The sequence below is a fragment of the Sander lucioperca genome, chromosome 4, assembly GCF_008315115.2.
Source record: "Sander lucioperca isolate FBNREF2018 chromosome 4, SLUC_FBN_1.2, whole genome shotgun sequence".
Lineage (NCBI taxonomy): Eukaryota > Metazoa > Chordata > Actinopteri > Perciformes > Percidae > Sander > Sander lucioperca.
The window spans coordinates 7,876,841-7,903,347 of NC_050176.1; the positions used below are offsets into that span (position 1 = coordinate 7,876,841).

Consider the following 26,507-nt stretch of genomic DNA (forward strand, 5'->3'; position numbering starts at 1 on the left):
GAAGCTCGGCTCGGCTGCTGTGTGCTGTGTGAGCTGTTAACAATCATTAGAGTTACTGCGGTTTTAGCTATATGTTTACCTATTTATTGTTTTATTAAACGGATCACTAACGTACATGGCTGCGAAAGGACACCAGGCCTGCTCGGGTAATGTAGCGTTTAAGACATTTAACTTTTAAATTGAACTCAGCCCTTATATAGTTATATTAGTCACGACTCATTTGTCATTTTACAAGTATATGTTATTTTGCTTGTTCATACACAGTTTTGTTGTTTCTCTCCGGAATGTAAGCTATTGTTAGAGCTGCGTTGTGGTGTCTGAAATCAAATGTTGTTGACACATCCACAACATTATATTTCTGCTCTGTCATCTTCTGGGCAGCTGAGGTACAGTAACGTTAGTCATTTTCATCTAGTAAGATTTCCTTTAACAGCTCTGTGATTACTCCATATTGTAATTCCTGTTGACAAAGTCGGATATTTCCTCTCCACTCCTCCACAAGTCGCCTCTTAATACATAAAGCACCATTCATTGGATACAGTAATACAGTAACATAATGTTAGACATAGTCTCGCTTTGCCAGAACTTAGACATGACCTCCTTTTGATTGTCATACAGCAGTAAATACTAAAAATGCTATAAACTATTATTTTCTCATACAAATCCTTGTAGGCTACTGCAGGGAAATTTGACAAATTATCTGTCTATTGGGACCTAATAGAAATAGACTATATTAGAGCGGAAACGATTTGTTGACTAATCGATTAGTCAATGACAGAAAATGTATTACGATTTTAACCAACAATTTATCGTTTTTTCAAGCAAAATCACCAAAGATTCACTGTTTCCAGCCTCTTCAATGTGAAGATTTTCTGTTTTTTTTTTTTTTATAAATGTATTAGTTTATATAACTATAAACTAATAAATTTGGGGTTTAGACTGTTGGGTTGAAGAAAAGACATTTTACAACACCAGATTCTTTGGACTTCGTTGTTGGTCCTAGTTGTGTGTTTGGGGGTTAATCTTCAACTACATGTATTGTAAACTACAAGTAATAGAATACACCTTTAAATTGAAAGAGCTGACTTAACATTAGTACTGATGGGAAACTATAGTAGTACTATACCCAGGGTGTAAGTACTTGCCCATGCAGGTTGCAGTGCCTATGGGTTTTCTGACACTGTTGGTTGAGATCCTTCCTAAGACCCAGATGCAGCACCACCACCATCAGCCTAACAAATCTAAATCTAAACGGCCTGACTCCTTCATGCATAATAATAGTCCCAACACAGTTTCTTAAGCTTGTCATACGCATGGTTGAGTCTGCAGTTTTTTTTCTCCAACAATTGTTGATGTGGGTTGGGTAAAGTATGGCTCCACAGATTATAGTGTTCCTCTGTACTGTGAAGGCTTTTTGAATTGAGTGTGAAAGTTCATTCTTGACCTTGAAAACAGTACTTTGACACGATAGATAGTTTTAGTAGTAGTAGTAGTACGGTTTGAGACAGTACCAGCTTGTGTTTTCCTGGTCAGCTTAAAGAACTATGTGCCACACATACAGATTAAGGCCTGCTTTATGTAGCGTCACAAAGTATGTGTTCAGTAAGCTTCAAATTAAAGGGTCAGTTCACCTAAATCACTAAAAGATTGTTTTCTGCCCACCCCTTGTGGTAGGCCTATCTAGCTATGCATATGCAGAGAGGTTTTGAGATATCTGTCATTCACATTTTTGCGATTTGCCGTGACGATTGCCACGCTCCTCCGATCAAAGATATGTGTGCACTCACGCCTATTGTCTCCATGAAATGTGAGGTGGTTGGATTCTTTCACAGAGGCACACAACCCTGTTGAAGCCAGGGCGTTTGTAGTTAATTAAATTGTCACTCTCAGCTAATTTTGTTAAAGCCAACAGGTGTGTGATAATGTAGGAAATGATCCCTATGAATGTGGCTTTGGCCAACTGCAGGAAACCACATGTGGTTATCATGAAATCTCAGGTTACATTTTATTTCCTGAGTCATGCACAGCAAACTTTTCAGGTTTACTTAGCTTACAGACATTGAGCAAAAAACAAATTAAAGACTTGAGCGAGAAATCTGATAAATTGCTTCAAGTGATGTCACTTGAGTCAGTGTCGGTTGGAGCAGAAGACTACAAGTTTGAAAGAAAAAAAATCTGGGGGTGTGGAGAACGAAGTGAGCTTACCAGGCCTAGCTAGCGGCTCTAAGCTACATTAGCCGCTACTAGCATAACCTGAATCTCTGACCAACTCTTGGTGGTCGAGTTGCAGACCACACTCCGTACTTTGTCCGTGACCGTACTTTGAACCGGACACCCTCTGGTTCCCAAGCCAAGTCCCCACGGACTGAGCACTGCCCCCGTTTTGACAAGGAAGAGGAATGTGTAGAACAAAATAAAAAATAAAAATGATATACCGGTATCTGGTTCTGCTGCATCACTTTTGATCCTTTTTTTAAAAACTGTCCATTATAAGTCTGACACTGTTACAGGAGTGCAATGCTAAATCTTAGAGTACTCTTTTGCCAACATATAATATTCAGAATTTAAGCCCCTGATTCTTCTTTGTTTACATAAATTAAAACATACTGTATGATTGGACCCTGTGATTACTCCCAAATAGATTGTCTTCTTGTCTTGTAATACACCCTAGAAAAGAGTAATTTATTTTTTCTAATGTCCTTAAATGTTTGTTTACATCAGTAATAGGCCAGTCACATGAAGCACAATTACTAAATTAGCCGGATAACTGCTTTGAGTAAAACCCAGAACAGTCCATGTTGCAGATCCCACGCAAAAAATGCTGATTGCACCTTTAACAGTATCAGAAAACATAAATTACATAGATGTATTATTATGTTTTACAGTTGGATTGCGGTGCCATAAAATAACATGTGACACGAATTTGTGTGACATGCCAGCCCTTAATTCTTCTGTGTAATGTTGTTGGACTTTCATCTTGTTCACAGTTAGTGCTGACTTAAATTGAACACCAGCGGTTTATTTGTCCTGTTTCACTTCTCATTCCCATTAGACAACTCTCCTAAGCTGCTGGTTTGCTCTGCTGACTTATTGTGTCTGTTGAGTTTGGATTAATCCTTACCCAGCAGTTTATCTGACTTTGCGGGTATTGACTTTGACTACACAACAAGTTGTTTCCTGAAAGTGAACTAAGTGACCCCTATTCTTCTGTATTTTTTTTTTAGCCAGGTCCAGCAAGCTAAAAGCATGTGACAAGTATTAAGCATGATTAGCCTTTTTTCTGACTTGTGGCCTTCCTACGATGTGGTCGGTTCTTACAAAGACATGACACATCGACCAGATGTGTTTCCGACCATAGATTGTCTGCTCTGTTTAGTCATGCCCAGTGTTTTTGACGCAGGTTAGGTTTTTTGAATTAAACTTTAATTAATCAGGTATTCTCGTTTTTAACTTCACTTTATTCCAGAAAGCAGCTACAAGTTATGACAAATGAAATAAAGCACATACAGGTTATGAGCGCTCGGGACACACATCCATGGGCAGCCCCCTCACTCTGACATCTCTCCATTAGTCCATGTATAGGTCCTGAGCATGTGTGTAATGTGTGTAAAAAAACTGTACCAACAGAGTGAAAATTCCCATTCCTTTATTCGTCCCCTTGCAGGAAAAATAAAGGCACTAATACTAATACACGCACATCTACTTACATTTTACTATCAGTGACATGGCAAACAGTCTACGGTGCATATACAGATCCATATTTATACATGCAGATATATGAGAATACTAAATTACCTAGTACATAAAAAGTAGGAACAGTCAAGTGGTTCTTAAGAGGCAGGTACACAGCTCATTTTTGGCACAGTCTTGGCAAACTGTATGATTGGACTACCATTACTAACCATTGGACTTTAATCAGGTATTCTAACTGAGATTGAGATCTGTTTTTCAAGAAATACCTGAGAACAAGCAATAGAACAAGCTATACTTACACTTGTCAAACCCAGTCAGGCTAGACTGCTAAGATTGTCAGCTCTGACATAACCATCCCAGGAATCTGCGTCACTTCTTTTTCTACTTGTCATCTACTACACTGATGTCAGCAGTAACTTTTTGGGAAGTTAGATTTCTCCCTTTCTGGTTGAAATACCTTTCTACACTTACGCTATAACTCATAGTTGCACATTGACATCAGTTTCTTTTCTGTAAAGGGGACGAAAGAAAGTATGACTCCTCTCTAAAATTGAATAAGATAAGAAGTCTGGCAGTGTTATTAACACTCTAATGACAAACCTTGGCTATTTATGTGCCCTGTATATTGGAGGACAACCTATAGCAACATTTGTTTTCGTTAGTCCTTGTAGCTTTGGAGTTAAAAGGGTTAAATCATATGTGTAGCAGATGTTCAAAGTGCCAGAGGGGACAAAGACAAGTAAATTCTTACACTTTGCGAGACAAAGAGAAGGTGTCAGACTGAGGGAAAGCTGAAGACTCGGGCTGAAGGCTCGGGCACATGTTCTGCTGACAGGATGCTGTAATCAGTGTCACTGAGTAGAAGCTGGAATCAAGTTTTGCATGAAATGTCTTGACTTTGGCTCAGCAATTTGGAATACTCGTGCAATTCATGTGATTGGTGCTTTCCCTCTCAGCCAGTTGTTAGTCACAACTGTTGGACTGCACAATAGGGACTCCTGTACTTTTGCTTGTCTCCATTTATCCATGCCTTATAAACTGAGGCATATGGCGTTTTTCCACTACATGGTACCTGCTCGACTCAGCTTAGCTGAGGCGAGCGTGGCTGGTCGTCATAGCGGCGCCACAGGAAACTGCCACGACGCGACACACACACAGAACGTCGAATGTGTGTTGTTTTTGATTCTGATTCTGATGTGGCTGTTGCCACAGCCAGAAGACAAATTTTGTTTCAAAAGAAGCTGGAGGCAGCAAAAAGAACCACTCCACTAACATAAAATGAACAAGACTAAAGCCATTAGGCTGTACTAAGGCACAGCAATGCTTTGGGCTAAATGCTAGCATCAGCATGCTAACATGCTCACAATTGCAATGTTAACATGCTGATGTTTGGGTATAATGTTTACCATGTTTGCCATCTTGGGTGTTTGGTTGAGTGTATTAGCATGCTATATAGCAAACAAAAAACATCAGATGAGCTATTTCACACACCCAATACTTCAGATGAGTTTAAATTGTTTAGGTCGTTATCCACTTACTGAATTGGTCATGACACAAGATGCATCAGGTTCAGGATCAGGGTGGCTAACCACCTCGGTTGAACAATTTCTGACCCTGAAAGCAATACTTTGAGTCCGCCACCCTTAATAAATACCAGCTCTAATGAGGTGAATCCGTTAAGGCAATATCAGTCGTAATGATAAGGGAAAACAGTCAAGCTTATTTAGATGAATCTTCCTGTGGATAGTGTGGTAAGTGGTGAAATACTGCACATTATGGGTATATCTCATGTGAAGGGCTCGTTGCATGATTAAAAAAATTGTAAAAATGCATTTCTCCTTCAAAAACAATCCAAGGCACTCCATAGGTCTTTTGCAAAAATTTAAATGCCTTTATTTAAAATGACCAACACATTTCTGCACATTATGGTTTTGAAGAATCAAACTAAGAATATAGCCGCAAGCGGCAATTGGTGCGTTCAAACCCTTTTTTTCGGCTTCTCAAAGCACTTTCACTTGTTACAGGTACCTTTCACTCACATTCATACACTTTGAGTTTAGACTGCAAGGCCTGGAATCGAACCGCCAACCTTCTGATTGTTAGGCAAATCTCTACCGACGGAGCTACAGCAGTCTTGGGAAGCGGCCCAATTGCCAAAAGTCAAAGCAACAAGCAGCATTGAGCAGATGCCAAATTGCCAAAGTCTAAACCGCAAGCAGAGTTGATGCTTGATGTTAATGCTCTATAGAAAAAGTGGTGAAACCAACCACACACCTGTTTCATCCCTACAATAAATGCAGCAAGTCCCGCGATTTTGCCACCTTTATCGGATTTTAACAAAACTTGGTACGTACATTCAAGTCATGGTGTTAAATGTCTCCATCAATTTTAGACCGGATTGCTACGGCAGAACTTGAGTTATAGGCAATTCCCTGCTAGCCCTGCCCTTTAGGAAGTTCTTTGATTGATGGCGGCCATGTTTTACGACGAATCTTGCTCATTTATAGTAGAAATGTGTATCTCAGTCCCGCAAGGCCATATACCAATTTTGGTGCCAGAAGCAGACAGAACCAAACCGAGCGATGGGAGCCCACAAACAATGGATTTCGGTTATGCTGTGACCACTTCATATCAGGTAACGTAATAGAAATATCTTATTTATGTAACGTTAGCTAGAAAACAGGCTAAAACGGTTTCTAACGGTTGAGGCTAGTAGGGATACAGCTACGGCGACGAAAGTTAAGTTTACGTTAGGCACCAAACGACTGGTTAAGTTTAGGAAAAAGATTGTGGTTTGGATTGAAATACACCAGAGGAACTATCACGAATTTCCTGGTTGAAAATATTAAAATTATATTATTATATTATTCCTTTCTAGCCACAACCGTTAGTTATTACGAAAAGGCAAGTTCTACCTATGCAGTATGGCATGGATTTTGTGTGGATTACAAAGGCTAACGTTAGCTAACCTAAAAGAAGCCACATACTCATTAAAATGTTGCGGGACATTTACGATAGGTTCATGTTGTTTCTATGTACTTATGTTTTAGGGAAAAAGAGTGACAACCATCTGTCAATCTTGTTCCATCCCCGGAGAAGAGAAAAAGAAGAATGAGGTTAGATGTATTCAACAGAAGACAGAAGAGCAAACTTCAAAGAATAGAGAAAGCAGCAAAGCCATGGATCTAACAGACTGTCCTCAAGACAACAGCAAGCGTCCTACTGCAGACCAGGTAAAGGAATCTAACATCAACAAAGAACTTGAAAATTAAAATATTCTGCCTTTTCCCGATTGAAAATGATGATCCAGCAACTCTACCACGCGAGAGTGAAAATTGTAAGAAACGCATTCAATCTCTTGAGTTGGAATGACAAGCTCTGAGAACTGAAAATATGTTGTTAAAAGAGAAAATGATTAGAACTGCACTGAATGAGATGAGTCTACGAAACAGTGATAAAAAGGTTAATATCCTCACTGGTTTACAAACATATTCACTACTAATGACAGTGTTTAATTTTGTAGCTACCTCAAATGTAAGTCCACCTTAACATTATTTCAGCAGTACATGCTGGCTTTAATTTAAGGACAATTCCGGCGCAAAATTAACCCAGGGGTTATTAACAGATGTGTACCCACTCGATCGTTCTCTGGGACATGTTTTCATGCTAATCGAATGTGTTTGTAGCTTGAAAGAAGCTAGCGCGGACCGCTGATTAGCTTACAACACAAGTAGTTGGGGCACAGGGAAAGTAAAAACAAATCGCTATTTTGTACCACTAAAAAGGCTCAAAATATCACCAAACTTCAACAGTAGCATAATGAGGGTCCCTAAATGTTAACCGAACATTGCGAACTTTGTAAGATGAGAATGAATTTGTCTTTTGATTTTTTTGGATTATTATTTTGGCATGATTCGACCACTGTTTCAAAGCTTTTCAAACACTGTATTGACGTAATGTATTGCAGATTGGTGCCAAGTCTAATTCTATGGCCTGATAGGGAATCATTAAGAAAATCTCTTCCATATGCATTTAGGAACAGTAACTTTGAAAAGACTGTTTGCATTATTGATTGTTTCGAAATATTTATGGAGAAACCAAGTAACTTACTAGCCAGTGCTCAGTGTTACTCAACATACAAGTCTCACCATACAATGAAATATTTAATTGCCATCTGCCCACAAGGCTCAATTTCTGAGGATGGGGAGGCCGCACAAGTGATAACTTCATCACAGAGCAAAGTCATTTTTTTTAACCCATTTGCTCCCAGGGGACCTAGTTTTGGCAGACAGAGGTTTCAATATCAGAGGGTCCGTCCATATTCACCAAGCTGAGTTAAAGATTCCAGCATTCACTTGTGGTAAGAAACAGTTAGATCCTGTTGACTTACAGAGCATCAGATGCTTAGCATCTCTTCAGATACACATTGAACGAGTCATTGGAGTTCTCCGTCAAAAATACACTGTTTTGCAAAGCACTATCCCAATAGGTTTTACTGACATTGACAGAGAAAATGATGTAACATACCTAGACAAAATAGTTAAAGTATGTTGTGCTCTTACAAATGTCTCTGAATCTGTTGTACCCTTTCAGTAATCCCAAAAAAAGATGTAATTTAGACAGATGTAAAATTAAGTTTAACAACCCTACTTTATTAAAATGGCCTTTTGATGAAATGCTGATGTGTATGCGTATACTGTGAACTGTTGGTGCAGCATTGGTGAAAGACAAAACTAGAAGGAATGTAAAATGCCTAAACCGAGGACTCATTGTTCTAGGGTGATAATGACTGTTAGGTAATAATGACAACAAATAAGTATTACAGTAGTTATATTTATTTAAAGGGGTGATAGAATGCAAAACCGATTTTACCTTGTCATAGTTGAATAATGACAGTTTAGTGGGTAACTAGGACATACATAGAACCTCAAAATCCCATTGACACCTCTTTCCTCTGCAAATCTCACAATTTGAAACTGCCTCTGAAAACGGGAAAATCATCTCCTCCTCATTTGGCTCTAGTCTCTATCTTTGTCACACCCAAACATTTACATAGGCTACACCACTGATCTGAGGTCAGCTTAGTCTTCTAAATAGGTCGCGCAGATCTCAGAAATTGTATACATTGTGCATCTGCTATTTTACCACTAAATTCACTTCTGAGACTTTTTTATGCGAGAAATCAACTATGTAGAGGTCAAATATGGGCCGTTTTACGAAAATTGATGTCTAATTGCAAATTTTGTCCGACTGTGTGTCGGAGTTCAGCGGCCGGTGCTGCCTGTGTTGCTGCCTCGCCGCCCAGCCTGCCTTCTTTCACAGAACATGGATGGAGCTCCGTCACGGCTGGCAGCCCACGGCACTCTATACCCGCTCAAAGTCACCGTTATTTGGGTTAATGGACTACCAAACACCGCTGCCCTGACAGAGCTCCAGGGCCTCTAGCTCCCCTCTTCCTGCTAAATGGCCGGTGTGTGTGAGTGAGAGCGCGGTCAGCGAGCTTGTTACGCCAGCAATCTCTTACCACAGGTTCTAGTTAATCTTATAATGTGTGTAATTATAATGTGTTGAGTTATTTAAACAAACTATCGGGGAAATAAACGCCTCTTGTCCGCGAGTCTCATTGATGGAGCCTGCGGCTAGATGGAGCTCTATCAATGAGAGCTAGCTAGCCTCCTCTTAGAATTCCTCTGAAATTCACAAAAATGCATTAAATTGAAATCGGACACCATTGTTAGCTTTATAAGACCTTGGGGTAGATGTTATATAATTGGCGTGACGAAATTCAAACTGTAAATATACTCTGATTACGCCGAAAATGAAGCTAACTAGCCGTGATCTGTACACATAGGATTGAAGGGACAGTAGTAGCTAACGAAACCCCTAATGTTCACAAAAATGCATTAAATTGAAATCGGACACCATTGTTAGCTTTATAAGACCTTGGGGTAGATGTTATATAATTGGCGTGACAAAATTCAAACTGTAAATATAGCTACTCTAGTTATGCCGGCAGCTGGCAGCCAACCAGCTCCGCGAAGCCCAGAGTATTCCAATAGTCCAGTACCCAGGGAAACGGTGACTTTCACTGGGTATGGAGGTTGCCGCTTTCTCGTCAGACTGTGTGGAGATCCTAGCTAAAGTCCGACATGTCTTACCAAATTTGCAATTAGCCATCAATTTTCGTAAAAGGGCCCATATTTGAGCTTTATATAGTTGATTTCTCGCTTAAAAAAGTCTCAGAAGTGAATTTAAAAAAAGAAATAGCCCGACAAACAATGTATAACTTTGCAGTGTGAAATATGAGACCCGCTGTCTCGTCTCCATTGTGTTTCTATGGGGTTCGCTCAAACCAATCAGCGCGCAGCTCATCTAAATATTCATGAGCATACCATATTTGGAAGAAAAGCTCTTGTTCCAAATAGAGCCATATTCATAAGGTAGTTAAGGGCCTAATAAAATAGTATTCGGGCAATTTTCAGCCCAACCAATGTTACATACCCTATTAGGAGACCTTAAGGAACAGTGTAAAATACCCTATATAATCATTCTATCACCCCTTTAATAGCATTTGTTTTTTATCATATATATATTGATATCTTTTCTTCTGCTGTTACAGTTTCCTGTCATGTCACCAAATGTACAACATTTAGTCTTGTCCCACTTGTCTTGTCTATTTTGACTAAATAAAGATTGTGGGCCAACTCCTTTTCTAATCCTCTCACGACTAATCTTTTTTTGTGAATTGATCACTTTTCTGCAGCTAGGCACATATCCACTGTTTTTCTGAATTCTTTTAATGCGAAGGCAAGTTTGGTGAAACTTTTGAACTGAACAAAAACCTGACACACAGACCAACATGTTCCCTACTTCTGGCTCACGGCAGTAGCACCACGGTTGACCATGATTTTGAAATATTGCTGCTGGTTTTGGAGCAGAAAAATACTTGGCAATTAGCTCTGGAATTATACATTTCTTAAAAAATTCTCTAGCACATGCCAACTCTTTGTCAAAAAATGGCACATCTGGTGTCACACGTTCCACAAAAGGTGAAGTGTTTTCCCTTTCAGTCCAAAGTATAAAATCGCAATAAGGTTTTTCAGTAACAAACAACTGCATTTGTACCTCTTCAGCCTGATGCTTCCTTGCTCATCTTTTTCAAGGCAAAAGTCTGCAGAGAGAAGTTGACACAAAATGGGCACTTTATCTCTATTACACCTGAACCACAGCAGCTGCAGGAAACATATCCATCAGGTGAGGCTCCGATAAATGGATGTGAGGGACAGCTTTTGGCACATATGCTGATGCTGCTTAGTCTGTTGAACAAGTTCTGACACACACACCGCCTATCATAAAGACTCTTTACTGTAGGCTGTGTTGTCCTCTCTTTGCAGGACATGCAGGTAAAGGTAGCTCAGATCAGCTGTTACTAATGCTATTAACTATATACCTGTGGTGACGATGGCCTTTACTCAACCATTGTATTTGCTCTCTCTCACACTCTTCGGTCGCAGACATGTAACATATAGAGGAGGAGAAGAGGAAGAGAGGAGAGGAAAAATGAAGAGAGGAAGGAAGGAGAAGAGGTGTTATTTGTCAGCTAACATGATGTAATGATGAAGTAACTGACCAACTGACTGACTCCTAACTGACTTCAGGCCTCAATGCTAACAGCTGTTTTCACAGAGTTGAGGCTCTGGCACACCTTAGATAGTTCTGCTTCTAGCTCAAAACCCCTAACTCCTATCGCTTAATGTTTAATACTGTGACAGTTATGACCCCCTGCTGAACATCCTGTGCAAGAATGGTCTGTGTTGTTTAAGAAATGTGAGGACAGTAGCTGTCTGAACAGGGCCTGTTTCTGTTCTCCTCTTATTTCTTGTATGATTTAATACAGGAGGCAGTGCGGCAGTTAGTGGACACCGCTTCACTTGGAAGCTCACTGTGCATCATGTGAAAGTCTGTTTGCCTCCCTAAGTACATTGTTAGAAAGGGCACAACATCAAAATGTAGGGAAATTTGTGCTGGTCGCAGACGTATTTGACACCACAAACATAAAAACCACATCAATGCGTTCGCCAGACTTTTATCTCTCTGGTGATGATACTATTTTGCCGTTTGGACTCGCGGTTTTTGAATTAAAGAACGAACTTCAGAGGTATAGTCATCATTAAATGGACATTTTTGACCTGTCAAACGTACAGTCTCCCCCTCCCTCCACCACTCCTTATGTGCGCAAATCACTTTAGCAACACAAACTGCCACAGGAGGAGGAGAAGAAAAGGAGAGGACAAGGAGAGGAAGAAAGGAGGAGGAGAGGAGATGAAGAAAGGAGAAAAGGTGTTATTTGTCAGCTAACATGATGTCATAATGGACTAACTGACCAACTGACTGACTCCTAACTGACTTCAGGCCTCAACACCAACAGGTGATTTCGCTTAATCTTTAATACTGTGAGAGATATGACACCCTGCTGAACATCCTGTGCAATTATGGTGTGTGTTGTGAGGACAATACCTGTCCAAAAAGGGCCTGTTTCTCTTCTCCTCCTGGTATTTCTTGTATGATTTAATACAGGAGGCAGTGTTGCAGTTGGTGGACACCGCTTCACTTGGAAGCTCACTGTGCCTCATGTGAAAGTCTTTTGCCTCCCTAAGTACATTGTTAGAAAGGACACATTCCCTACATTTTGATGTAAAATGCATGTATGAGAGTTAAAACTGTGGATGGTATAGCAAAGTAAAAATAAATTTGCATCTGCTGCTCCTCACTCAGTCAGTTGGATCCCCAACTCTGAGTCTATCCAAAACACAATAATGTAAAAATGTCAGAAGGGCTTTTTTTTAAAAGCCTCAAAGAAGGTTGAATATTTCAAAAAGTATTAATGTGATTTGAAAGTTGAATACTACCCTAACATTTAAAGTTAGAATAGAGTTTCTCTAAAATTCTGAATAACCAAACACAAACTCCTCCTCCTATCATGGAGACTCTTTACCTTTGGCCGTGTTTTGTATTCTCTTTTCAGGACATGTCAAACAGCAGATTACTGTTAGCCATTGTTATTCGGATGTGCACCAAGTAGTAGGCACACTGTCTTTCTTGCTGAATTTTCTAGTTTAGCATACCATGCTAAATTGGCCACGCCTACATGCACCAATCAATATGACACTTCAGATCCTGGTTACTACTCACCCCCAGACCATGTTTACCATGGTTTTGTGGTACAAACTTGTGGTATTTTTGGCACCCCCTATGGGTTAAACTCATAATCCTTGCATCAGCACTGAAGATATGTTACAAATTGTATGATGATTGGTCAAACCATTAGTGAGTTATGGGCAATTTACTGCTAAGCCTTACCCATGGCATAATTCTTTAATTGATGGCGATCATGTTTTTTCACCAATCTTGCTAATTTATAGAAGAAATGTGTATCCCAATTTTGGTGTTGATAGGATCACAATTGACAAAGTTCTATTCATTTAACTGTTTTTCACATTATGCAAGCCATTAGCCAACAATTCCATCACTGTGCACCTCTATGGTCCAAGATTTTTTTTAGAGCACATTGAGCTGCATATGTGTGAGAAGTTTCAAGTCAATCGGACTTACGGCCTGAGGGGCGTTTTCTTTCCAAAATCGCTTTTTTGATCGTTAATTGTAGCATATTGGGCTCATATTTCTTGGGAACCAAATGCATATCCTTTCCAGTCATTGGGCCAAGTTTCGTGTTTCTAGCTCATTCCAGCTCACGGGAATTTGAGCCGCGGCGGAAGACGACAAATAATACTAAACCGGGAGAAAAACAATAAGGTTAAAACCCCCTTCGGGATTAGCTCTGATTAGCGGTTAGCTCCGGTTAGCGGTTAGCTCCGTTATAAAGATATGGAGTGGAGGAGCTGCCACTGAGAGGGGTAACAACCAGACTCTGATAAATGACGTTCGGGGAGCTTTCACAGCAGCGTGGCCGCGGTGTTTCAACAGTTTTATTAGTACAGTTAATCCCACGGCAAGAACACCAGCAACTAGCTAACGCAACGATAGCCTCTCTGAACAAGTGCACATGGCAGCACGCAACTTCACGAGGGGGAGGGGCTGGAGGCAGCTCCTCTCTGTGCACTGTAAAAAAAATACACTTGTGTGTGTGTGTGTGTGTGTGTGTGTGTGTGTGTGTGTGTGTGTGTGTGTGTGTATATATATACTATATACTATATTTTTACTTATTTAACTGTCTAGTGTGTAATTGTGTGTTAATACTATAAATTATTATATTATTATTCTTTGTTGAATAATACAGAAGACAAAGAACTTAAAAAAATAATCGAATCGCAATCGCAATATTTGGGGAAAAAATCGCAATTAGATTATTTTCAAAAATCGTTCAGCCCTAATTTTGAGTTTGAACTCTAGAAACACAAAGATGTTTTAGGATGTGCTCCATGTGTGCAAACCTTTTGATTTTTTCACTGAACAAGCAGAAGCTCAAGATACAGTTCTTAGAAAACTTTCCTTATTTTTTTCTTTCAGAACGAGAAGGCCTGTCCAGCTCAGTGACTTACTATGGCTCCACAGACAGCAGCGGAGAGCATGACCATCAGAGTAACGATCAATGCAACAATCATAGCAACCATCTGTTTCCCACGACGACGGCAGGTCATTGGGTCGGGGCTGATGCGGAAGAGGAGGCCATTCGCAGGAAGTTGAAATACTTCTTCATGAGCCCTTGTGATAAATATTACGCCAAGGGCCGCAAGCCTTTCAAGTTGATTCTGCAGCTGCTCAAGATCATTATTGTCACAGCTCAGGTACGTCAGACGTTACAACTAAATCCTGTATTGCTCTTTTGTTTTGCACCACAAGATTGTTTTTCATTGGGCCTCTGTATTAACAGTATGTCGCTGTATGTACACTTTCTATCAATCTGGGGGCTGTTTCACAAATGCAGAATTTATAAATCCAGGATAACTGATAAAGCAAGGCTTGACCTAGTCTCATCTGTGCATCCTGGCTTGGTGCGTTTCACGACGGCCAAGCCAGGCTGAGGATGAGCGACTAGCTCGAGCCAGGCTTAAGTTATTTGGATAGATGCACGTTCACGGCTTTCCTTAACAGACCACGAGGTCTATCACAGATTTACTGATGCTAAAATGAAGAATACGCATTGTTCATAGTTTATACAGAGTGAGCAGTAGCTTCTTGTCGAAGTATGAGAACGTGAAATACATTATTTGTAAAAAAAAAAAGAAAGAAAAAAAAAAAAAAAAAGAAACACGGCTGCTGTAATGAAACAGCGAGAGAAAGCCTTGCAGACGATCGCATGGCGACTGAATGCGTAAGCAGCCAAAAAAAAATACATTCACTGACCACTGCTCTGAATTGAAACAGTTATAATCCTACCATTCAAGTATTAGGCTACTAAATGAAGAAATTGGACTCTAAAATCTAGAAACTATAAAGAGAATTAAGTGATACATTCCATGCACACTGTAAACATGAAAGTAAAAGAGTATATTCATCAGTTATTTCCCCCCAGCAAAATATAAGGTCAAAAACAATTGGGGTGTCCTCTCCCTGTTGTAACATTACAGTAGTCTACACTACATAGTTACTGGTCCAGTGAACTAAGACTATAATTTGGGAGGATTGTACAATTAGGATATGTTCTTTAAATTGTACAATCCTCCCAATTTTTTGTCCCAGTTTACTGGACAACACAAATTGTCTGCTAAGAATGCCAAATACAACGCACATGGAAGAGGAACAAACATGTTCCTTTATTGTTCATCTAAAATAATTTAAGGTGCATTGGTCCACAATAGAAACACACATGTACAGCACTTTATATATTGCCCTTAGTAACTGACTTAATTTAAAACACATTTGGCAACTTTATCAGCCTTTTCTTATTATCTCAAGAACTGCCGTAATATATTCATCAAACAAAAAAATAATGGTCATAACAGTACTTAACTGAACAGCAATATGTACCCGTTGTATTTTAATGCAGGCTGGTAACAATAAGGTAAAACCACTGCTGAGTGATCAGAAAAGGCAGCAGGATTAATAAATCCTGGCTGTTAGCTTGGTCAGGATCAGGCTATCTGTACAGAATAAATCTCCATGGTAACTTAGGTGCCTCTGCTTTGTGAAACCGAGTCAGCCAGGATAACTGGGAAATCCCGGCTTAATCCGCTATCTAGGTTTTGTGAAATTGCCCTCTGCTCTTAGTCTTTTCCTGCCTCAATTGGTTCCCAAATCTTGTCATATATTTCTTTTTAGGTGAATATACTGTATATAAGGTTGAAGTTTTGACTAGCTGACCAATACTTTTTGATATCAAAAAAGTGTTAAGTCTTTCAAATAGACTCAGGTAGCAGACTGTTGTTTCCTGAAGAATATTTGTTGTCCCTGTGGCCAGGTTTGTTTTGGTTAATTTTAATTGACTTTTTATGCATTCATTTTTGTCAAATTGTCCATGGATTGTTTTTCAGCACAAACTCAGTTATAAGTCTTACATTTATTTTCATCATCATTTTGTCAATTTAACAAAATATAAAGCTGCCAGAAAGCTAAAATATAGGGTAAATGGCACAGGCTCCTATAAAATTGTACAAATCTTTTGTGATATTCACTCAAAATATTACAGAAAAGTTCAAGGTTTAAATTTTTGTTTCACTATTTGACACACACAAATACAGCACACAGTAAGAACTAAAGGTATAAATAAAAGGTTCTATTTACATGTAAAGGGATTTTATCCCAACTCATGTTTGTTCCTTTTTCAGTGAAAGTCTATGTATTCCTGTAAACTGAAAATACTAATAATTTACCGTTTTACAGCCATAAATTATAGCTTAGCTGTTAAACACAAACCCTGCGGCCTAAGAGGTGCACCTGGAACGTACCGCCTCAGGGCTTTTCTTTGTCCCCAGTCCTCCTCCTCATGACATGTCTCTCTCCCTCTGTGGTGCAGTTAGTGCTGTTTGGCCTCAGCAACCAGGTGGTGGTGAACTTCAAGGAGGAGAACACTATGACCTTCAAGCACCTCTTCCTCAAAGACTACGACGAGTCCTCAGACGACTCCTTTGCTGTTTACACGCAGAACGACGTCTACGACCACATGTTCTACGCCGTGGAGCAGGTAAGCCCTGAAATAAACAGAGAAGCTGCTTAAATACATGAAACCACTTTTCCCTTATCCAATTGTATTCTCTTCTCACTTTTAAAGTATTTTTTAGGTAAGATGTTCATTATTATATTCTAACTGTGATGTAAAGTCAATTTTCTGTCGGTGCATTGAGTAGATTTGCCAATCTCAATTTATAAATAAAAACCTTGCATGCAAAATGAAGAGCATTCCTTTTTGAAGAAGGTAATACAAAAGATACAGTTGGCTTTGGGGATGGCAGTAGCTCAGTCTGTAGGGAGTTGGGTTGGGAACCGGAGGGTCGCTGGTTCAAGTCCCCATACGGACTGAAATACGGAAGTGGACTGGTAGCAGGAGAGGTGCTAGTTCACCTCCTGGGCACCGAACCCCCCCAAAAACTGCTCAGGGTGCCTGTGCAGCAGTCGCAGCCCACTCACTCTGACATCTCTCCATTAGTGCATGTAAAAGGACCTGAGCATGTGTGTGTGTATATTTCAGGCCTGTGTGCAGTGTGTAACAGATTGCAGGGCCAAACAGATAACATTAAACTGTTTGCAATGCAAACAGGTACAATGAGGATATTTCTACCTCACTCTACTTCACTCACTAAGAATATTATATTATATTGTGACACCATGATAAAATGTTGCAATTTTCATTTTAAGTTTCGTGCTCACCTACTGGTTTGCAGCAGTGATCCTGACTTAATAAATCGTATGTTCTAAATAATATACATCATACAATACCATATGTGATATGGTATATGTGGGTTTTGAATTCTCTAATGAGCTTGGTAAAGATTTAATGAAAATGTAAAGCATGCCAAACATGTCTTTAATCTTTAATCTTTAACCAACTGTCATGAAACCTTGCACCATTTGTCTAACCTTTACTTAACCAGTAGAGTCAAGAACCTCTTTGGCTAGGGAGACCTAGCCAAGACAGGTAGCAGCATTAATAAAAACACAGTTACAATCAAAACAAACATAGTCATAAGAGTAACAACCTCTATTTCATTTCCCAATACACCTTCAGTACTTGACCCCCTGCTGAGTTAAATCCCCATCTCATCCTCTCCACAGTATCTGGCCTTACCGGAGACCACAGTGGGACGCTATGCATACGTCTACGGTGTTGGTGTGAACAAAAGTGCGCTCTCCCTCTGCCAACAGTACTACAAGAAGGGAAGCATCGACCCAGCCAATGACACCTTCAGTATAGACCCTCATGTCGTCACAGGTACATGAACTACACTGTACAATGTGAAGGAGATATTGCTGGCCTGTGATTCTAATAACATTGCTTACAGTGCTAAAAGGCTGGGATCATCTCTCTCTGTGACTTTGAAGTTGTTGGTTCTTCGAAACAACAGTTCATATGTAATGATGGGGGCTGTAATGAGTATGAACAGCACATCAAAGGAGATATGTACTTTGGTATAAGTTTAGTTATACCATTTTTGTGTGAGAATTTAATGGGGATTAATTGATCACATGAAGTGCACCGTGAGCATTTGTGCCACTACATGTTATCCAGAGCAGCTTGCACCTTGCAGAGGTCCATGTATTGATATTTAAACATCCCTGGATGGATGTAATCATGCATCGATTCAGGCAATTTAATGTTTGATATGGGAAGACAGAGTAAAGGACCCTTTCTTTTTGGTGGTGGTTAAAACAAGTCTAACAAGGTGCTCTTTGGTGCAGGTATAATCCAACAGTATCAGAACAGCATAAAAACCAAGGCAGCAACACTGGCCTTCTTCAGGGTGACTCAGTCACCCTGAAGAAGGCATTTGTGCCGCAACTCAAGTTGTTACTATCAAAAGAGGGGTCATTTGCTAAGTGGCTATTTCTTTGAGTCCAGCTCACTGTATTATCATATGTCTATGTCTTGTAATGGCATTTTATGTCAATTTTCCTTTGGAGTACACAGAATTTGTTGCCTACCCTGAGGGTTTATTACTTCCTCATATGACTGTGTTTTTGAGTACAATTTGACTAATGTAAGAACAGTGGAAACAACCTCATGTGAACTCTTTCTTCACTTCAAATCTCATGTATGTCAAATGCTTCTTTGGGATCTGTTACTTCCAATAATTCTGATAAGATTTCATACTTGTGGGTGCCTGGGTAGCTCACCTGGTAGTGCGCATGCCCATATATATGGTTCGCTCCTCGATGCAGCAGCCGCGGGTTCAACTCCGACCTGCGGCCCTTTGCTGCATGTCATTCCCCACCTCTCTCCCCTTTCATGTGTTCAGCTGTCCTGTAAAAAATAAAGGCCTAAAATGCCCAAAACATTATCTTTAAAAAATATTTCATACTTGTCTCTGTAAGGTTGTACTCACTATATAGAGAGGAAATTCAGTTTTTCTTTCTCTGTTTCTTTAGTATATATCAGTATTCACTCAACATGACATGTTCTCTGTCTATTTGCCACTCATTTCAGACTGTATAGGTGTGGACCCGCTGGCGGTCCCTGTAGCTTCACTCACCAGCAGCTACAAGAACTTTACACTCAAGTTCCACAAGTAAGGATTCATTTTCACATGGCTTTGGCTTTTTTCCTGGTTTGGCCTCCATGTGGTGGGATTCATCTTTGTAGTATCTGATGATGACAATCAACAAGCTACTTATCTCTGCTGCACATGCAGACTCAAGCATGTATACAAGAACACTAACGCAGGTTTTGGTACAAAAACATAACAGAGAGGTATGCAATGTGTCTTGTCCTGCTTCATGTGTGTTTCTGGTCATTTGTAGTCATTCTGGAAACATGAACTGTCTACCTCCCTCTGAATCTGTTTGTGTTTTCTTTTTTTCAAGGCTCATTAACGTCACCATAGAGTTCCAGTTGAAGGCGATCAATATACAGACCATCATCAACAATGAGATCCCAGATTGCTACACTTTTTACATAACGGTGAGTTAAAATCTTAAAGGCAATGACATACAGTTAATGGTTCAGTTCCCAGCACGGCTGAAGATCTCATACTTGAGATATCCAGGGGCGATGATGTTCACATGATTATATGTATGATAAAGTTTGGTTTATTCAACTGCTGAGCTCAAGAAATAGTATTGTGTTTTGTGTCTTCTTCTAGAAGGCAAACATTTTCTGCTGGGGTGAAGTGAGCTGAGCAGTTTATCGCCATGTTTCTTAGTTTGAAAAAAGTTTAATTTACCCATAATTTATTGCTAATTAGTCCTACTTGAGATGTGACAGATACATTCTGACATAGTCTGACTGTTATATTAGTTAGATGTAAGCCACGATCAAGTCTATCTTTGTGAAACCGGCCCCTCGTCCATAACTAGGATTCTTGAGTCCCCCAGCAGAACCCCACCCAGCCAAGAAACCACCACCAAAGTATTTAAGATTTTCATTTTATTTTATTTTTTCAAAATAAGTAGGTATTAAGAGAGAAACAGTGAAATCCCCCTATCTATATTTCATTGCACAAACTTTATTTTCTGAAATACTACAGTTTCAAAAGATATGACTTGTCTGCTGCTCGCCTCTCTCCTCCAGATAGTCCTGGACAACAAGGCTCACAGCGGCAAGGTGAAGATCCGGTTAGAAAACCAGGCGTCAATTAAGGAGTGTAAAGACCCGAGCGTCTCTGGACATGGTGAGATGAGTGAGTAGATGGATGGGACTTAGTAACATAAGACTCGTAGCAGTCAAAGAAATACTGCAGCAGTAGTAAGCAAGTGAAAGATGATAATAAACCAGTAGCAAGCCAGCAAAGGTGTTGAAGAACATGAGAACATCTATATTTATAGTTGCTTTCAGTTACTAGTACTCAACCAACAGGAGGTTTTATAAAGACTGCTAACCGCTCTGCTTCCTCCCTTTTAAACCTCCAGCTGAGAACTACACTCGTGTAGCGTTTGATATCGCTGTGGCTCTGGTGTGCATGCTGTCACTGCTGCTGTGTGGACGCTCCATACTGCGAGGCATCATACTGCAACAGGTACGAAAAGTTACAACTAAGGAAAACATACAACAGAATGAGCTTTGAATTCAACATTACAATTGCCAGTCCATGCAGAATCATGGTTTACAAGGGAAAACATGAGTCAGCAGACTGAGAATATAACAACTTTGTTTTTGTGTTAAAGTGTGTTTATGTATTGTGTTTCGTTCCTGTATATGAATGTCCAGTCAATAAACCTTTCACTACATGTTAACCTCATGCTTCAAGCTGATTCCTCTCTTACTGTCTCTGTGTGGTTATCAGGAGTTTGTGCAGTTCTTTAGGGAGACTCTGGATCGTAAAGTGTGCTGGGCAGACCGGTTGGAGTTCATTAACGGATGGTATATCCTCCTTATCATCAGCGACATCCTCACCGTCACTGGCAGCTTCATCAAAATCGGCATTGAGTCTAAGGTGTGTCCCGTCACACCCTTAAGTGACAATAGCTGCTATAGTTTCTCCTTGTCGTAAGTTGCAAAGAATTTAACAAGCTTTTAGCGGATGCCATTGAGTACTGTTGCTGAGCCTTCTTTAAGTATCTTTTCTTATCTCCTGACAGACTATGTCCTCATATGACTTATGCGGCATCCTGTTGGGAATCTCCACACTCTTGGTGTGGGTCGGAGTAATTCGCTACCTCACATTCTTCCAGAAGTACAATGTAAGTGACTGGTGTGCATCAACTGATAATGTTACAAGTTCCTGTTGATTGTCAAAAAGTGATAAAATGCTTCTCTAAATGGGTTGATGTAATGTAATAAAATCTGTTAATCAAGCATCTGTTCTCTCTCCCACATTGTAATTTGATCCGTCTAATGTCTCCCGCAGATCCTGATCGTGACACTTCGAGCAGCGTTTCCCAATGTGATTCGGTTCTGCTGCTGCGTGGCCGTCATCTATCTGGGCTACTGCTTCTGTGGCTGGATCGTCCTGGGACCATACCACGTCAAGGTGATCACAACTGTAGACATGGATGTGATCATTTGGTGCAGTCAACGTACACTTGTTTATAATGACATTTAAATTAAGTTCTTAACAAGTTATTCAATCAATCAGTTTGGCATACAATTAAAAAAGCAACACAGTACAGTAAAAGTTCAAGCTGAAGCTACAGCTTATAACACGTACCCTTTTTACAATGCATCACTAAGTAACACGTATCCACCCACAGAAAATGACTCAGTGAAACTTTAGAGTTAAACCACAGAAACAGGACTCACTCATAGTGGTTGTCCCTCTCTTCTCCTTGTAGACGTCATGCGTTGGTGTATTATGCACTTTATTGATGAAGTCAGATTTCTCAAGAGTTTTCAGTGTTTGTTTGTGGAGCATTAATTACTGTAACTGAAGGCTTGGCTTTTATCGTATAGACCAGGGGTTTTCAAATTGGGTGAATGTGAGCCTCCCCTTAGAGCAGGTAAGGACAGCCGAGCCCCCCCCCCCTCCCCAAAATCCCGTCCGCCTGCCCTAACACACGCCTCAGCACTGCAGTAAATGCCATCTTTTGTGTGTTCCAGGCAATGAGTTTCAATAACAACTGATAAAATGTAAATATTTTTTAAGATTGTATTTGAAGACATTTTATTTCCACAGCTTTTCTGATTCTTTGCAACAGCAAATCATTTCCAACTTCATGCAGGCCTAATTGAGCCTACTTTTAAAATCACTGAACATCAGTGGGCCTATCCACAAGCCGAAAATCCTGCATTCTGGTGAATGTTTATGCACCTATTTCTACCGTTTTCTGAATCAATATGCTGGAAATATCTTTATGTAAAGGGAAACAGATTACAATCCAAATATAAAAACATAATGGAATATATTGCAGTAATGCTCTCAGGCATTCTGTATTACTTTATCTATTTATTCTCCTTTTGGATCGACTTTTCTAATTATATCTGAGTCAGCACACATGTAGCTTAGCATCGTTTACTCTTACCTTCTCTTTAGCATCTTTTGTTGGGGAAATAACCTCCTTAAATGTGCACATGACAATTATTCACCTCAATGATACATTATTCATTTTAATGAATTAATAAAGCCCTGGACTGTAATATTTCAGATGTGTTTGAGCAAGATTTCTGCTCATGTTCAAAACCTTTGTGCACAGTCAAAATATAACTCATCCCATCTGTGTTCTCTGAGATTTGGAGGGGTCGTGATATTTTGTGAAAAATAAAGTTATAATAGGCTATTAGCCTACAAGAATAAAGTCACTATATTTCAGAAAATAATCTATACCTGCACCGTAGCCTGTTGTGCATTATGTGATTGCTCTGCTGATACGGTAGATCTCAGACCGTCTGACAGACTCAGAGCCCCGGTTGGGTCTCTGGTCTCTGAATGAGACAAAGTTTAGGGAAGTGGCTGTAGGCTGCTCTTCATCGGAGGTGGAAACCCGAAACTACAGAAATACACGGAGCTCAAACACGACACGTCCGCAGCAGACCGCGTCCTTTATAAACCTGAAGCTGCACAGCTTTTTACAGCGAGAGTGGACACTAAGCGACACTGAAGCCCCGGCAAAATCAGCTGATGCCGCGTCTGTCAGTGGGAACAATGAGGCTGCACTGCAGAGAGAAATAAACACAAGTCGTCCTCCACCTGCAGCTGTGATCTGTATTTGTTTTTAATCAGGGTCAGTGCGGAAAACCCACACTCACACAAGTAGGTGGAGGTGAAGGGGATTAGGACTTTCATAGCCTTAGTGGAGATCTGGGGGAACTCGCTCTCCACAGACAACCAGAAACGCGTGGACATTTCTCCCAGTCTCTGTCCCACCGCAGCAGAGGAGCAGCCTCGGACCCCGACCAGGTGAAACCTAACTTTAACTCAGGATCATATTTCCTACGTTTGTTGCTGGGTCCTGTCTCCTCCCTTCATGCTGACTTCTGTTGACTTGGGACAAGGAAACGATGCATTTTAAAGCTAATACACGCACAATTACCGATATCAATAGAGCTGCATACAGTTATTTCTTCTTCGCGTGTCGCGCCTCCCCTGTGGCTCTTTGGCGCCCCCCAGGGGAGGCGCGCCTCACCTATTGAAAACCCCTGGTATAGACAGTTTCAGTTTGCAGAGGTTTGATTGAGCTTACTGTTTTTTCTTTCCCGCAGTTCCGTTCTCTGTCCATGGTGTCCGAGTGCCTGTTTTCCCTCATCAATGGGGACGACATGTTTGTGACGTTTGCGGAGATGCAGGAGAGCAGCACTCTGGTGTGGCTGTTTAGCCAGGTTTACCTGTACACCTTCATCTCCCTCTTCATCTACATGGTGCTGTCGCTGTTTATTGCGCTCATCACAGGAGCCTACGAGACCATCAAGGTAGGAAATGACTTAAACCAAGTTATCATTTCTGTTTTTCCGACAGCCAGAATGAAGAGGAAACGGGAGAAAAATAGAATCAAAAAAATAATGAATCCTCATTGATTTCCACAGCACCAAACCCAAGAACCAATGCACATCACAGACCTGCATGCCTTCATAGCAGAGTGTACGGACGCACCGAACTCTGGGAAGTTCAGAGGTCTGGAGACCTCGCCGTGCTCCTTCTTCTGCTGCTGTGACAGGTGAGGAGGAGAGGGCACAAGATCGATGTAGACCGGATTATTAGTGTATCTAAGCAACACATCAGCAGGGTTAATTAATAACTGACAGTAGCAGCAAAGGAATAAAGTGAAAAGACATTATGTGAGCTTCCTGGTTATATCAGGTAACTTTCACTATCAAAATGAAAGCAAAATGCCAACAAAAAACAAACTTGAATGATCAGAGATTTTTCACATGACAACATGAGTTTGTAAGTATTTTGAGGTAGAGTGAGTACAGTGAAGATCAGATTTGAATAATATTGCATTTCTCCAAGACATTTGTGGTCCTTTTCTAACATTTAAGGGTAACACTTTACTTGAAGGTATCTACATAAGAGTGACATGACAGTGTCATGACACCTAACCCTAACTTGTCATGACAAAAACTGAATGACACTTACAAAAAGAAGCGTTATGTCATAAACGTTTGACTTGTTCATAATGTTTGACACATTCATGACAGTGTCATGTCACTCTTATGTAGATACTTTCAAGTAAATTGTAACCCATGTTAAGTAAGTTTCATTCATTATCATATATCAAAATAAGAATACATGATTATGACGGTAAATATCATGACTATAGAAGGTTGTTACATCTTTCTTTGATTTCCTCCAGAACAACGACATATGAGGACGTCCTGCTGGTGAACTGAGGTTGACCTCAGTGACCTCAGAAGCCTCACCATCCTCCCCTGCTGACCACAGGGATACACTGCACTCCTGACGCCCAGTGTCTCTGTACCAACATGCTGTATCTGGGTCAAACCTCATCACTCATTTGAGGGAGGAGTCACCATCAACTGGACCAGCACTCCGTTGAAGGAATATGTAACAGCAGTCTTCTTGTTGGACCTCTTATCTTTTTGTCTATGAAGAAGAAACTGAGGGCTGATGCAGAAATTGGCCTGTCCTCTGTATGGACAGGTGAATGACTAATGCACAGATGCTTCTCTGTTCCTTGGTTTTTAAAAGAAAACAGTATATTTTCCAATGTATTTAAAAGGTGCAGTATGTAATACTGACAGCTAGTTTTTAAAATAGTTACTGCAGTACAAATTTAAAATACTGGAGAGAGTCGTCTCCCCCGCCCCCTCCTCCCCAGACTCGAAGTTGACGGAGGTTGCCAGGCTGAGACCGCAGCATCCATAGTCTCACTTTACCAGATCCTCCTCCAAAGCACGCTGAAGGAGCATCCACAACAATGTTGCTAGACGCTTGTCTCACATAGCCAGACATGACTTCACAGCACAGCGGAGTAGCTATTGCTAGATGCTGGCTATATTGACAGTCATAAAAGCCCGTGCTCACGCAGAGTTCTGTACCCAACTGACAGACACACTTTATTGGCTTAGAATTACGGCAACAATCCCTAAACACGTGGCCGGGTTAGCTCAGTTGGTAGAACGGGCGCACATATATAGAGCTTTACTTCTCGATGCAGCGGCCTCGGATTCGACTCCAACCTGCAGCCCTTTGCTGCATGTCATTCCCCTTCTCTCTCCCCTTTCATGTCTTCATCTGTCCTGTGGAATTAAAGGCCTAAAATGCCCCCAAAAAAATCGCTAAACTCACGGTACAGCCCCCCTCTTGGCTTAAAATAACTCACCGTTGTCAGCTACGACTACTGAGCAGGCTACACGTTGTAAAGAGCCATGGCCTGAGTTAGCGTGGCGGCGTTAGCCAGGACCAGTCGCGATCACTGTACTGGCTGTGTCTCAATTTGTTTTTGCGAGTAACCAACTCGGGTACTCTAGCTTTATAATTCAATGTGAGTACACAAATGTTAAAATGACATAAAATGCCCGTCCCTTGTAGCTGTGATAAATTAGCCTGAAGCTAATGCTTACCTGTTAGGAGGAAATTAGCCAACTCGGCGTCCTTTTGGGGCTCTAAGCTGTCTCCATCTTTCAAATACATTTCCAATATTTACCCGGGGTTTGTAACGTCTCTGGTCACGCTAACGGGTAGAATTTATCTTCGTTGATCCCGTTCGTTTGTTTGCTGCTTTCATGGCTGTACTAACGTTACAGCTGTAGCGCGCTGGGTTTACGTTGTTACAGGTATATCTGGCAACCCGGCCTGGCTGACAAACTG

At 40.6% G+C, this 26,507-nt stretch overlaps 1 protein-coding gene across 2 annotated transcripts; it reads left to right on the forward strand.

The window, feature by feature from the left end:
• Positions 1-25,652, forward strand: LOC116042870 (mucolipin-1-like). Of its 2 annotated transcripts, none has more exons than XM_031289292.2 (14): positions 1-146; positions 14,221-14,498; positions 16,667-16,834; positions 17,923-18,079; positions 19,292-19,373; positions 19,669-19,765; positions 20,375-20,483; positions 20,713-20,819; positions 21,087-21,236; positions 21,382-21,483; positions 21,651-21,773; positions 23,939-24,145; positions 24,260-24,390; positions 25,030-25,652. In XM_031289292.2, exons 1-14 carry the CDS (start codon positions 116-118, stop codon positions 25,064-25,066), a joined length of 1,779 nt encoding a protein of 592 aa, XP_031145152.1. In that variant the 5' UTR covers positions 1-115; the 3' UTR covers positions 25,067-25,652. The 2 variants fall into 2 exon arrangements, with proteins under 2 accessions (XP_031145152.1, XP_031145153.1); XM_031289293.2 differs by having other exon boundaries at positions 20,375-20,474.
• Positions 25,653-26,507: the final 855 nt, after the last annotated feature.